Source organism: Crocodylus porosus, unplaced genomic scaffold, assembly GCF_001723895.1.
Source record: "Crocodylus porosus isolate Cpor-Errol unplaced genomic scaffold, CroPor_comp1, whole genome shotgun sequence".
Taxonomy (NCBI): Eukaryota; Metazoa; Chordata; order Crocodylia; family Crocodylidae; genus Crocodylus; species Crocodylus porosus.
In genome coordinates, this window is record NW_017728931.1 from 43,919,485 (window position 1) to 43,933,963 (window position 14,479).

At 43.1% G+C, this 14,479-nt stretch overlaps 1 protein-coding gene across 5 annotated transcripts in view; it reads left to right on the plus strand.

Moving 5' to 3' along the window:
• Positions 1–14,479, plus strand: part of MYBPC1 (myosin binding protein C, slow type) — a 112,055-nt gene that overhangs the window by 76,326 nt on the left and 21,250 nt on the right. For all 5 annotated transcript variants that reach the window (XM_019544730.1, XM_019544733.1, XM_019544729.1 and 2 more), the window contains 4 exons: positions 2,085–2,241; positions 3,867–3,971; positions 6,370–6,558; positions 8,448–8,582. In XM_019544730.1, coding sequence (XP_019400275.1) covers positions 2,085–2,241; positions 3,867–3,971; positions 6,370–6,558; positions 8,448–8,582 — 586 coding nt within the window. The remainder of the gene's footprint in view (positions 1–2,084; positions 2,242–3,866; positions 3,972–6,369; positions 6,559–8,447; positions 8,583–14,479) is intronic.

The window sequence follows — 14,479 nt, forward strand, 5'->3', positions numbered from 1 at the left end:
CTACATTGAACACCTTCAAGAGCAAATTGCATGCTTATCTTGCTGGGATCCTATGACCCCAGCTGACTTCCTGCCCTTTGGGTGGGGGGGGCTGGACTCGATGATCTTCTGAGGTCCCTTCCAGCCCTAATGTCTATGAAATCTATGTTCTCAGTGGTGACAGATTACAGAACAAGAAGCAGTGCTCTCAAGTTGCAGGAAGGGAGGTTTAAATTGGATATTAGGAAAACTCTTTCTATCTAGGAGGGTGGTGAAGCACTGGAACAGGTTACCCAGAGAGGTGGTGGAAGTTCCATTGTTGGAGGTTTTTAAACCCTGGCTAGACAAAGCTTTCACTAGGATGATCTAGTTGTGGATGCTCCCTGCCAACCCTAACTTCCTATGATTCTATGATATCAGATGTGTTAATTTTGATAGGTATACTTTTGTTCTAACAGAGTCACAGATAAAGCCAAAAGGAACACTTGTGAACATGTAGTCTGACCTACTGTGTAATTAAGGCTTTATTCCTTCAGTGGAGAAAATTATTTTTCCCTTAAAGTAGCTGAGCTGCGACTACTCAACAAATTGTAAATAGCATTTAAATTGCATATAATAATTTATTTTATTAATGTGATCTCTGATGCTTTTCCTTTCTCCCTTGTGAAATTTGCTAGGTTTGGGTTCACATATTCAAAAACACTTTACTTCAGTTTTGCTTTGCATGCGTTCTCACCACTCATGAGAAACTGAAACTCAAACAAAAGCCATCAAGGGCACTGACAGATGTGCAGCTCCCCACTGTAATTCATGGTGTTTCACAGAAAGCACCATGAGCTACAGCAACCCCCCGCCCAACCCAACAGGCATTCACTGTTTTGTGGAGGGGAGAATTGAGCTCCACTTTGGAGACAATCCAGCATAGAGAGGCTTTGTGTCTACAGTCTCTCTCCCCTAGCCCTGCCCCTTCATCCCTTTCAGCCCTAGTGCTGTCTGCAGCATAGGAGAGGGAGAAGGCCGGGGAGGGAGCTCTGGTCTCGGGTTTGCCCCATCTGTGCTGGTAGATGGGGGGGCATGGATTGGAGTCCCCCACCTCAGGAGGGCTCCAGTCCACCTGCCTCTCCTACCCCACCCTCCCCTCCAGCACAGTCTGAGGTCTCTCCCCTGCCTTCTCCCTCTCCTATCCTGCAGACAGCACTGGGGGTGGGGCTGGGGTGATGCAGCCTAGCCCTGCTCATACACAGGAACAAACAGAAGTTAATGAAGGTGCTCTGTTTTGGAGCACCTTTATCTGAACCTTCATTAATTGAGGGCTAATTTGTTGCACTCTCAGGCACTTCAAAGCGCTCTGCAGCCATGCACTTCTGTCAGGTCATGGCTGCAGAGCACTTTCAAGGGGATAATCATGTGACAAATATCACTTCTGTCAGCACCCCAAATTTCTACTTGGCCTTTCACTAATTTTATGTAAGGGCTATGTAGCTTGGCTCAGATTTGCAAAAGTTAATGACCCACTTTGCAAACCTTAAAGTTCATCAAGAGCTTATAATGAAACCATGAATGAGGCAAGCTTCCTTAATGCACAACTCCAATTACATCTTCAAATTTCTAGCCCCACTTGCAGAGATTGGGCTATGCAGTTCTCATTAACTTCAGAAGGAACTACATGGTCAAATCATTGTTTGGTGTTTTGATGTATAATGTGTCAAGACCAAGGGCTTCTCTATACTGGGTATTGTTCAAGAATAGCTCTTATTCTGAAATAAGTGTCCACATATATAATTATTTGGACACCTATTCCAGAATTATTCAGCCTTAAATTCATACTGTACCTTAAATTGAATTATTTTTAAAATTTAGATAAGCCATAAAAATCTTTGAAATGATGCAGCGTTGAATAATTATTCATTTGCCTATCCCTTTTTTTGGTTTGTCATTCTCATGCACAGGAAATGGTAGAAACTGTGGGCTTTTATATAATGTTCAAAATAGTGCCTGTACTTATTTTTGGCAAATACTATATAGCATTTTGCTTTTTCACTCTTTGTCCATTCTGTTTCTCAAATCACAATACTACTTTTCCCTCCCCTAACTTTAATACCTAGTGGATCACAGACAGTGGCAGAATACGCGCAGAAACTTATCCAGATAACAGCTGTTTGGTAATTGATACAGCTGAGAGGGATGACTCAGGTCCCTACAGAATAACGCTAAAGAATGAGGCTGGAGAAGACAGTGCTATAATCAACATCAAAGTGGTTGGTAAGTCATGAGAGCACTCTATCACACTGACACATTTATCATATGTCCTTCTCTTTTTTAATAAATATTTATTAAAGAAGCTCCTAGCCTAGATCAGCTTCTTTTCCTCATATCTGAAGAGCCTCCTATGTAGTGGCTGTCCTCTGTAATCATCAAAACCGTCAGTGAAATCTGTTTAAGTTCTCATCACTGACCCCAGCATTGTGGTATCTGGGCAAGTAAAAATCTTTAATGTATTCATCCTCATAATACCATTATAAGGTTGGAAAGTTCTATCATCCCCATTTTAAGAACTGAGGTATGCACAAGTTAAGTCCACAAAAGGATTTCAATGCTTAAAGTGGGTTAAAGGGTTTAAGCCTAAAATTGCAATACTCAAAACCTTCTTTCAGTTCATACCTCACCCTAGAGATGCCAAGACTGTACATACCTGTTTTTCACAGTACTGTTCCCAAGTGTCTAAAGATCTGCTTCTCCACATGCCCAGCAGTGTCTCAGTCTTAGCAAGGCTCAATAATTTGATATCTATCTCAACTTAAATCCTGGCAGGGTTTGTAAAGGATTCCCCATTCCACTTGATCTAGAAGACATTCACAGAGAATGCCTCCCACATGAGGATTAGAGCTGTGTGAAACAGCACTGTTTTGTTTTGACTTCCATTTTGATGTTTTGATAGACCAGTGTTTCGTTTCAAGTTTTGCTTTGTTTCAAAGCACAGTTCAATTTCATTTCATGTGTGACTGTGTGTGTGTGTGTGTTAGGGTGCAGCTGTTTTTCCGTCCCTCCACCAGAGCACTGGGATTGGAAGAGACCTCAGGGAAGGATCACAATCACTGCCCAGCTACACTGTCAATATCAGAGGAGTCCTTCCCCCGTTTTCCCCCTCCCTCTCCTTATTTTCTGTTTCCCTGCAAGCAAGCCCAACTTCAAAACTCAAAACATTTCAAAACTTCCAAAACATTTCAAGTGCCCTCATTTCGTTTCACGGCTGTTTTGAGGCCTTTCATTTTGTTTTAATTTCGTTGTTTTGAGCTTGAAATGAGTCAAAACAGCATTGAAACGAAACACCCAGTGAAATTTCGCACAGCCCTAAAGAGGATATATACGAAATCTATACAAAAACTGTTAGCTTTTTTAAAACCAGTGGGGGGAACTCCCCTTTTATGCTGCAGTTCATTGGCTACAGTACTCACCCAAATACCGAATTCAGTATCTTCCTCTGCCCAAATGGACGCAAACATGTTTTCCACCTCCAACAATAAGGCCCCTAACTACATGGTAGAATATGGCATCCACCCCCTCCTCTGATTGGCCATGGAGCCCTGGAAGACCCACCCATCCCTAGAGATTGATAACTGACTATCTGTCAATATCTGGGGAGGGGTAGGATTTCTGGTGACCCCCAGCCAATCAGAGGTGTGGGTGGGGCACTGTGCTTCCCCGCAAAAATGGTGACCAACACTATACCTGGACCATGAAATTGGGGGGAGGGGGGGAGTCCTGTAAATTAGGTAGGTCCCTACTTATTCAGCACTTTGTCCTCTATTATTTTTTAATTTAAAAAAAACTTTTTTTTTAGTTTAACTTTATTTGGTTAAGCATATATTTTACTTTGTTTGCAACAGATATTCCTGACCCTCCACAAGCACCAGATGTGACTGAAGTAGGTGAAGATTGGTGCATTATGAACTGGGAACCTCCAGCCTATGATGGAGGCTCTCCTATCTTAGGTAAGTGCTCTTCTTTTGTTTGATGACCCTGTAATATGGCCAAGGGAAATGAATGCAAAAGGAGTGGGACCCTTTACTAAGATGCTTGGTCTCTGGTTTTGGAAACTTAAACTCTTAGAAATCAACACCAGATGCACCCTCCCATATCTTAGTTTCCATGAGGCATTTCCTTATAAATCTGGATTATAGGCCTTTGAGACTCAAAGGATTGTCCTTCCTACCATAGATCAGTTGTTATTAAATGGAGGTATGCATACCCTGGGGCACGGCGTGGCATCTCCCCGGCGCATTCACCTCTTACCCAGGGGAGGGGGAAGCATGCATTGGGAGTTGCCAGCCCCACACAGCACACTATAGTGCTTCCCCACCTCCCACCCCAGCCCGCTGTCCTGATTGGCTGCTACCCCTTTATAGCACAGCTGCAAGGGTCTGAATGGTGGGGGGCGGCGGGGGCAGGAAGTGTGCTTTGTACCTGCCCCTGGCAGCACACAATTGGACCATCAGCAATCCCCAGAGCTGTGACCAGCCATGGCAAAGCAGCGTGGTGTGCAGCCAAGCAGGGGGGCAGTGCTGGTGGTGGTGGCTACTGCCTTGTGCAAGCCCCCCCATTCACCACCCCCTCCTAGCACTGCCGCTACACACACCCCTGGGAGGGCATGGGGGCCATGTGCAGGCTGCTGTGGGCTGTGGCAGGGGCAGTGCTGTGCTGTTCCCGGGAGGGATGTTGGGCTGGGATGAGCTGGAGGAGGTTGTGGGGGGCTATGGCAAATTCTGGGGTGGCTGCAGCCTGTCCCACAGTCCTGCTTCCAGTACCACTGCTGCCCACCCTGAGTGCAACCCAGCCCAACCCCTGCCAGGAAGAGCCCAGCACAGCCCCAGCCCCAGCCCCAGCCCCAGCCCGCCCTGTCTCCTGCACATATCGGGGGGGCACATGCCCCCATGCCCTCCCAGAGGTGTGTGTAGTAGCAGGAATTATTCACCCCTGTCCCTGCCCTACTCCCTCCTGCACTGTGGGGATTGTACCATGACCCAGTTCAGACAGGGCCCCATTCACCGTGAATGAAGCCTTGGCCGGGCTGGGTCGTGGGACAATCAGAGCTCAGCAACTCATCCAGGGGCACGGGTGGGTGGTTCCCTCTGCTGCATGCACCATGGGGGAGCCAAGTCGGAGAGGCATGGGACCCCCCCCTTTGGCTCCCCTGCACCACACCCCTGGACAAGCTGCCGGGCTCTGATTGTCCCACAGTGCAGGCAGGAGTAGGGCAGGGGCAGTGGTGAATGATTTGCCTCTGCCTCATTCCTTCCTGGACTGTGAGGGTCTCGATCCCCAGCCCCAGCCCTCACCACTGTGGGGGTGGGGGGAAAATTGAGTCCCCTGTGGTGAGGGAGGGAATGGGGCAGGGGCAGGGGGAGGGGTGATTGAGGCCCCGGCTGGGATGGGTGGTAGAATAGGTGGAGGCTTAAGGGGCACCACTTAGCCCAGCTGGGGCCCCACTCACCCATTCCCTGCTCCTGCCTGTGTCCTGCTCCCTCCTTCACTGTAGGGGCCTTGATCTGCACCCCCCACATGGCCCTTTCCCCTCCCCTTATCCCTTCCCCCACAAACTTACCTGCGGGGGGCTGCCTGGCTGCATGTGGCACTCCCTGCTCACGCTTCCCCTGCCCCAGCCAGCTCCTTGCAGCCTGGAACTCTTACCCTGCGGGGGGGGGGGACATGCACATGCACACTCAGGCCCCTGAAATAACTTTTTCTCCTCCGCCTAAGCAGCACCTGCCTCTGCTCTAGCCCCAACACCATTCCCCCATTTGCTCCCTCACATCAGGGGCCTTGATCTGCCCCTCCCCACTTAAAAACAAGAAAAAAAATATAAAACGTACATGAGCTGAAACTTTGAGACCGGAGGGGTACACTTGTTAAAAATGTTGAAAACCCCTCCCTTAGATGACTGAGTTTAGTGAAAAACTTGCATATTTTTTATCATAAACACCAAACCTGGAGAATATTCTTTTTGTGTGTTAGCACGGACACAGGAAAGCATGTGATGAGTTCCTAGGCACCTTGGAGTATACTAAAGCACATGGGAGTTAGGAGAGCTCAGAAGCTGATGGGGCTTATGAATTTTGACCTAAATACTGCTGTGTTACAAAGTTAAATTTAATGGTTTTGGGGGGAGGTGAGGAAGAAAACCTAATTTAACAATCAGAAAGTCTTCATTTGTAAAAACCTAACACAGTTACATGTAAGTCACCCAGGGATCAGAAAGTGATATAGATATGTATCTAGAAAAGGGGTTAGTGGCCACCTAGAAAGATGACATTGATTTGTAGCTGATTTTATAAACACTGAGCTACTGGCTAGTTCTTTATTTAATCTTATACCACTTTGTTTGGTCAATAGGATATTTCATTGAAAGGAAAAAGAAACAAAGCTCCAGGTGGATGAGACTTAATTTTGAACTAATTAAAGAAACAACTTTTGAACCAAAGAAGATGATTGAAGGTGTTGCTTATGAGGTCCGTGTATTTGCTGTTAATGCAGTTGGGACTTCCAAACCAAGTATGCCTTCAAAGCCTTTTACTCCCTTAGGTGAGTAAATATGAATATAGAATATACATATTTTCTATGTATTTAGAAAATTAGTGTATGTATCATATTATGATTATTTTTACTACTGTAGAGCCCCGGTTATGGACCATGACACCACTGTGCCAGTTACTGTACAAACACAGAGCAAAAGGACTGTCTCTGTCTCAAAGAGCTTACTGCCTAAGACAGCAATTTTCAGTTTGCAGTCTGTGAACCCCTGGGGGATCCACAGACTATTTCTAAGGGGCCCATGAAATATGACTATGATCAATCACAAGAATGTGAATGATAAATACATTTATAATTCATAGGGGTCCACACCTCTATTTCATTTCTAGGTATGTTCTTTAGAAAACTTTCACATTTTAGAAACAACCAGACTCTGGAAACAACTGAAAAGTTGGGGGAAAACAAATTACACTGAGTACCTCAATGGCTTGTGTTCCATGCCATGCGGAGATCTGAGATTCGTTCAAGCTTACCCCTTCAGTGTTTATCCTTAATTTTTGTATAATGCTTTTCAATTTCAAGAAAAGTATGCAAGCATTAGCGAATAATTCTCACAGCACATTTTGAAACAATCAGGCATTAACTCCAAAGGGCAAACAAGTTAAGTGATTCACCTAAAATCACACAATAAACTAAGCAGCAGAATTAGGATCAGGAATTTAAGAGCTTTTGGATTCTAGTTCATGCTTTGTTCACCACTCCTGCTAAGAAAGCTTGCTATATCTATACTACTACTTGAGCCAGCTCACAGGCCTTCTTTCTAGCCCTAACATACTGACCACCTCAGCCTCCCCACACCTGGGGAGCATGCCGGCCTGTTCCCAGTAGCTCTCCCAGGAATCACAGACCAAGGCTAAGCTTCCTCTAAGCCTGCCACTCTCTGAGTCATGTTCAGTAATTATCTGAGTGCTACAGCCAAGCCCCCAAGTGGCCCTCTTCCACCCCTCTTCCTGTCTTTAGTGCCCATGATTAGAGTCAATCCCAGGAGAGACAAGTCACAGGCATGACTTCTAGAAAGTGATTGCTTGAATATCCTGTTCCTCTCCAGTAAAACCCTTCTAGGAATCATTCTGCTCACTACTTGTCTTTCCCTCTGTGCTTCATGTATGGAGAGCAGCAGAATAATAGTGGTGAAGGAAGGATACCTTTTTGTTTCAGGGTAGTTTAGGGTGAGCTTTCAATTCTCCCCAAAGCAGAAGTATAGGCATACTCAGATTTCTTACTAAGGAGGAGTAACCTGATTTCAACATCCTTTCATAGTGTAAATCATGTCTAACCGTACAGTAAACAGTCTTGCAAACTTTTTTATGGTGTACCATAACATCTAGGGACCCTCATTATGGATAAGGAGCTTATTTTAGCTTAATCTCAGTACAGGTAAAGGTTATTGATGCAGAAAGGCAAGCTTGCCTCTTTACATAGAAGCAGGTTATCAAATGGTTCTGACGAAACACAAAATCCTATTATTATAAACACCATAGTCCAGGAGGAGATTTCTGCCTGATGCAGAGGACAATCAAAACCCTGTGAAATAGTAAAGAGAGAGTGCTGGTGCAGCAGTGCCTTCTTTTTTTGAGAGGAGAAATATGATATAATAGGGAATTTCATGTCTGTCCAAATATACTTCAGTGCTGCAGAGTCTGTCAGGTGGTGTACTTGGTAGGGAGACAGATTTCATCTATTGGGCAGGTTATCTTACTCCTTAATAGGACAGACTAAAATATGAACATTTCACAAAAGAGAGACATACAGCCTTAACCTCTCAGATATCGAAGCCCTAGAACCTATGATATCATTTGGGGAAGGAGTTAGAAGATTACCATTTATTGTACATCACAGATGCCAACTTTCATGCTAATACATTGTTCCCTTATTTTTAGCTGTGACCAGTCCACCAACGATGCTGGCTGTTGATGGGGTAACCGATACCACAGTGACTATGAAATGGCGACCACCAGACCATATTGGAGCAGCAGGTTTAGATGGCTATGTTATAGAGTACTGCTTTGAAGGAAGTAAGTGACAACAGCTATAATATGCTCCTAGCACTTAAAATAAATGAGATATGACCCATCTTTTCTCTTTGGGAGCTGATAGCTTTCACTTTGAGGTGAAAATTAATCAATCATTCAGCACTGTCAAGCTATTGGGTTTCATTCAGGTTCCACTCTAGGTAATCTGGCATTTGATCTGGCTTTTCAAAACAACAGACACTTACATATCTGTGTTTCCTATACAACGTACAGGAGATTTGGATTCAGGAGCTTCCACTACTCCCTTGTTTTTTCAGGAGAGAAACTGGTCACATAAAAGAGAGCAAAAATTTGGATAGATGGTGAAAGGGAAATTTTTTTAAATGATCCTCTAAACTGGAGAGTAGAGGAAATTAAAACCCCCCATCGGGACTAATTCTGTATGAAGGCCAGTCATATGGGGATAGTATAGCCTGCAGTAAACAGATGGTTTTAAATGTCCACCAAAGGGTTTCCCTATGTTTGAAAACAATTGTGGGATTTCCTCAAATGCCACATCAAGATACAGAGGACAGACAGCCCTGTGGTTCTGCTATGCTATAAAATGGAAAAGATCTGAAGCCACCAAATTCAGATCTGGATTTAGAATTCCCGCAACATTCAAAGGGCTTGGGTCCAAGATTTTTCCTTCAGTCTGTCTTGAAAATAGAGGTGAACACACGGATAAGAACAAAGTAAGTGTGCAAAGGAAAAAAAAGCTCAGTCAAGAAAAATAATGTGAGAAGGAGAAATGCAAACAATCTGTACCATATAAGTAGCAGTATTAGTGTATCAAGTGTTCAAATAGTAGAACCTTTATATATATACTTCGTAGCTACATACTTAGTGGAATCTTTCCACTAATATAAAGCTGGAATGTGGGTTCAAAAAGAAATTAAGACCAATGTCATTTGGAGAGGTAAGCAACATCTGACATAATAGAATACAGAAAATTTCATTACCATGTGTATCTAAGATGATTAATTGTGGAGCCACTAGAACAGTGGTTCTCAACCTTTTTCCTACCAGGAACCATTTACAAAGATTCATGGCCTGTCCCAACCTACACTCCACTGGCCCTGTCAGTGCCCAACCCCCAGTCCCCTGCCACCTGGGCCATGCTGGTGTCCCTCAATCCCAGCCCAGCCAAGGTGAAGGGAGCCCCAGCTACCCAAATCCTGCTCAGGTCGGACTGCTCAGGCCGGAGCAGCAGTGGAGCAAATCCAGCCCCAGCATGGGCTGGAGGGAGGAGGAGGAGAGGCCTCTGGCACGCCCCCTGCCCTGGGCTGGGGCTGCAGCACCACACCAGGCACCCTGGTCATGGCTCCCCCCACCCCCAAGCAGCGTCTCCCAGCCGCCCCACACCTGCGAGCACAGGCACTGGCCCTGGTGGCACCAGCCCAGCCAAGCAGTTCTCCCCTACCCCCTTCCCCTGCTGGAAGGGGCAGGCACCTTACTGGCACTCCTCTGCCCTGCCACAACTCACGATCCTTTAAAATAGGGGTTGTCAACCAGGGGTACGCATACCCCTGGGGGTACTTGAGAAGGTCCTGGGGGTACACGCAGGCGCCAGATACAGAGCACTGCCACGCACTACCCCATGCTGCTGTACAGGTGCTGCCTGCCCCACCAGATGCAGGGGAAACTTGCATGGAGTGGCTACCACCACTCCATGTTCAGCTGCACGCCACACCCCGCTCCATGTCTGGCAGGGCAATACCCCAGCTACCAGGGGTACATTGATCCAAAAAGGTTAAAAACCCCTACTTTAAAATATTCTTGTGACCCACTGTTGGGTCACTGCCCACAGGTTGAGAAACACTGATCTAAAAGAAGTTCTTCCAGAAATATTTGCATATTTAAAGGAGTGGAATGCAAATATGTTCACTTTGACCATTTGTTGATATTAACTATATTGTAAATCTAAATGCTGGTTCAAATGTATTGTGCAAGTTTTTACAAATCAAGGACAGAGAGGGCATTTAAATTAACAGAAAGTTTCTGTGGATGCACTTTATGGGAATCAGCCTGAACACAAGATAATACAGAACAGAACTTGTGGCCCGACATTTAGGATTTAAGTATCACAGGAAAACAAGAGTACAGAGAAAGCAGCCTGATCCAGCAAGAAGCAGAGTGTATTCAATTCTCATGCAAGTCAATGAAAGGAAAGGACCATCAGCACCCTTCTAGAAGTACTCAGCACCTTGAAGTCATTATCCATAAGGAACAGAGTGAAAGACATGGACCTGCTGCAGATAACATAAAGACAGGCATAACTGGAGCAGGTTTCCTTCTTATATGGCAGGAGAGAGGTGGGAAAGATTTGGAAAGAGGAAAAACACAATACTAGGTCCAGATGCAGCAAATACATGCAATCCTCATATGTTCCTATGACAGTTCCATTGAACAAGCATGGATATTTTTAAAAAGCTTTCTGAAATCTACTGGAATAAGAAGTCATGTGGTGATTTTAATTATATTATGGGACATTGTATATGATGTCCTTTGCCTGTAAACATAGCTCCCATTAAAGTCCTTTCAAGTGTTATGAAAAAACCCCTCAATGACATTATGTGGCCACACTGTATAACAAGACAAGAAATTCTCTGGAACCAAATTAGAGGGTCAATACATTGTTTATGATAATACCAACTATAATACTAACAGGAATCTTCCGAGTCTATATTTAAAGGTGCAGCAAAAAAAAAAAAAATCATTCTATGCCTGTTAAACAGAACAAATTCTTTACTTTTTTTCAGATAGGTTTAAAACATACGAAGATACAACAAAATAACAGTTGAATCTGTCATTTTGGTGTTACCCACCTCAGATAAAATACAATATATATAATGTATTTTACATAGCTTTTTGTGTTTATGTATATCTATATATGCCTCTTATAAAATACAATACATGCAATGTATTTTACATAGCTTTTTGTGTGTTTATGTATATCTATATATGCCTCCCATATATACATATGCATCTATATATACACAATCAGTATTACTTATGTGTATATATAATATACATTAGTAACATTTAGGAAGCCAGCTTAATAGAAAATACAAAAGTATAGGAATTTAACTAACTATGCATACATTTTTCTTCATTCTGTCTTTTTGCTTTCTTTTCAGTATTTTCATGTCTCTCTTCTTCAGTCTTTTTTCAATATCTTTTTATTCTCTCAGACTAATTTTTTCTATAATGTTTAATAATTCCTTATATTTCAAGTTTCATATGAACATCTCTTTCATCTGTTCTTTTATTTTCCAGTTCTGCCTTTCTAGACTCTTGCTAATTTCTTCAGTTGTGTTGTCTCACTCAGTCTCTCTTTTTGCCTTTGAATGTGACACAAGGATTTTTTTTAATCATAGGACTTTTAGAAAAAGTCATTAGGTGGTCAGGGGGAGCAGGGCAAAATTCATAGTAATACATCATTTAGAATTGTCAGGTGTTGTAGATCTCAAATTGTTTCCCACCATCTGTTTTCCCTTTTCCTGAATCTTACAATTGGATATGCACAGGTGAGCCCCTGTACCTGTTCAAAGACTCATTGGCTTCAATTAGACCCCCTGTAGATATAAGCATGCTGCCACTGTACCATCTGCTTGGTATGACTATCTGGAACTGAACTTGCACTATGATAATATGAAAGGAATTTTAATACACTAGGTCTCATACTAAAACCAGTTTTTAATATCTAACTAGATTCTCTTTTAAAGATATTTTTGTGGTCATCTTCTCCTCCTACTTCTTCCTCCTCCTCCTCCTCTTCCTCCCTCAAAGGAGAGAGAAGCCTCATCAACCCTGGAGAACTTATACCTTACTTTATTGACCTGCTTCCTTGTGTCAAGTCAGCATTAGTAACAAGTTTCCCTTCTATCTACTTTAGTTAAATGTATTCTTCCTCTCAAACCTTTCTCATGCCTTGTATAGACATTCATTGTTTCCTTTCTTTCAGTACTTCTCTCCTCTCAGTTTCCTTCTTTTTCCCTCCCATATACTATATTTCCTTCTTTCTTTCATCCTTACTCCCTCACCTTTTATTTTATTATTGTCTCTCTCAAAGTCTCCTTTGTCCTCTCTCTTTTTTGGACTATGATCAGACCAAAAACTATCCTATGTCTTCTGTCTCAGCACCATGAATACCTCTCATCTTCTGACTCTTCAAGCATAATAGCACTGCAGTCTGGGTAGCTTGCACCCACACTCAAAGCTGTAGATAATCAAAAGAACAGGTTGTTTCTCCCACCTAAAGCCAAGGTGTTCATCTAAGCTGAGAGAAGACATAATTTCTGTTCCTGAGCACAAACTGATCATTATTAGGAATTGAGACTCTTTCCTGAACTGCTGTGAGATTGTTGGTGTAGATGTTCAAATGAAGTGAAGTAAATGCCTTGCTGTGCACAGGTCCATATACTCTCAGGCACTTCCTAGTCTTCTAAGGCCATGTATAGACATTATGTTTTCCTAAGTTTGATCCAAACTACAGCCATCACTATACACACATGGACATCTGTAGTCCAAATTAAAACTGACACCAGTCCAAATTAACTAATCCTCATTGAATGAGGATTAAAATGAATGTAAACTAGGGCAGTCCGAATTTGGCAATTTAAACTGTATTAATTAACATGCATATACAGTGTCGCTTTTAGGGAAAACAGTCTGTGTGATGTGAATCAGTTAACAGAGTTTAGAAAATAGTGAGCATGTCTACAAATGGCCTAAGAGTTTTCTAGTTAGTAACTACATAGTCCAGGGGAAAAGCAAGGCAGTGGTCTGTAAAGAAAAACAAAACAAGACAGATATCTGACCAAGAGAAGAGAGCACAATAATCACTTCCTTGAATTATCCTTTTTGGTTCAGTCAAGTCATGTCTCTTCCTTCTTTATTCTATTCTTTCCTTTCATCATGTGGTTGGCATTGCAGTTTAAGTAAGCCATGCAGAAAATGAGGTAAGCTGCTCTGCTTACCTAGATGAACAGGCATAGCTTTATTCTACTGCCAACACCCAGAAGCCATCTCCACGCTGCAGTATATATCTTTGCATACTAACAGGAAATGCTAACTACTGACACAATGCTCCTTTTGTGTGAAAGTGGGTGTCTTTGATTAATTGTAATGATGGACTCTCACAAGGTATATCAGCAGATCTCTCTGATGACATGGCGGAGACAACTTATAACTTGGAAGGTATGGCATTCAATCAAGATTATAAACCTTTCATGTATAGGGACATATTCTTGAAAGCAGAACTGGGTTTGGGAGGCAACAGTCTATAGAATCTGCTCTATTACTTACCTTCAGAAAGTTGTAGATGCATTATTCACTTGAGTGGGAAGGGGTTCAGGAAACTGAGCCTCTGACCACAACTTGTGTTAAAAAGTAGGGGCACCTATATATAAACAGCAAGACTGTTCCAATGCGCTCGATTAATCAAGTCCACTGGACAACGATAATTACCGTGCTCTGGCAGACTCCAGCATCTCATGTATCAGCATCCCTGCACTTTAAAATGGCAGCAGTGGCACTTTATCTGTAGCTTGTTCATTTTTAAGTGCAGGGACGCTGATACACGAGATGCTTTGGGTGCTTTAATTAGAGCAGCTCTTGCAGTCCCTCTAATTAAAGCACTCCCCCCCCAACTCCTGGAGCACACATATAAATGCCCTAGAAGAACAAGCTTTAAACATAACTGTGTTTAATGTCTTCCTACGAGTGGGTTCCACATGTGTAAAATTGTGTCACGGTATTGTGCAATAATTCTGCAGTTCACAAATGTTTTTAGAAATGTTACTAATATTCAGTGCCAATATTATAGTGCAATAGTTTTTATATTTATTAGACATGGAATGCACTAACTATTGACTTGTCACTGTAGAAATCTGATT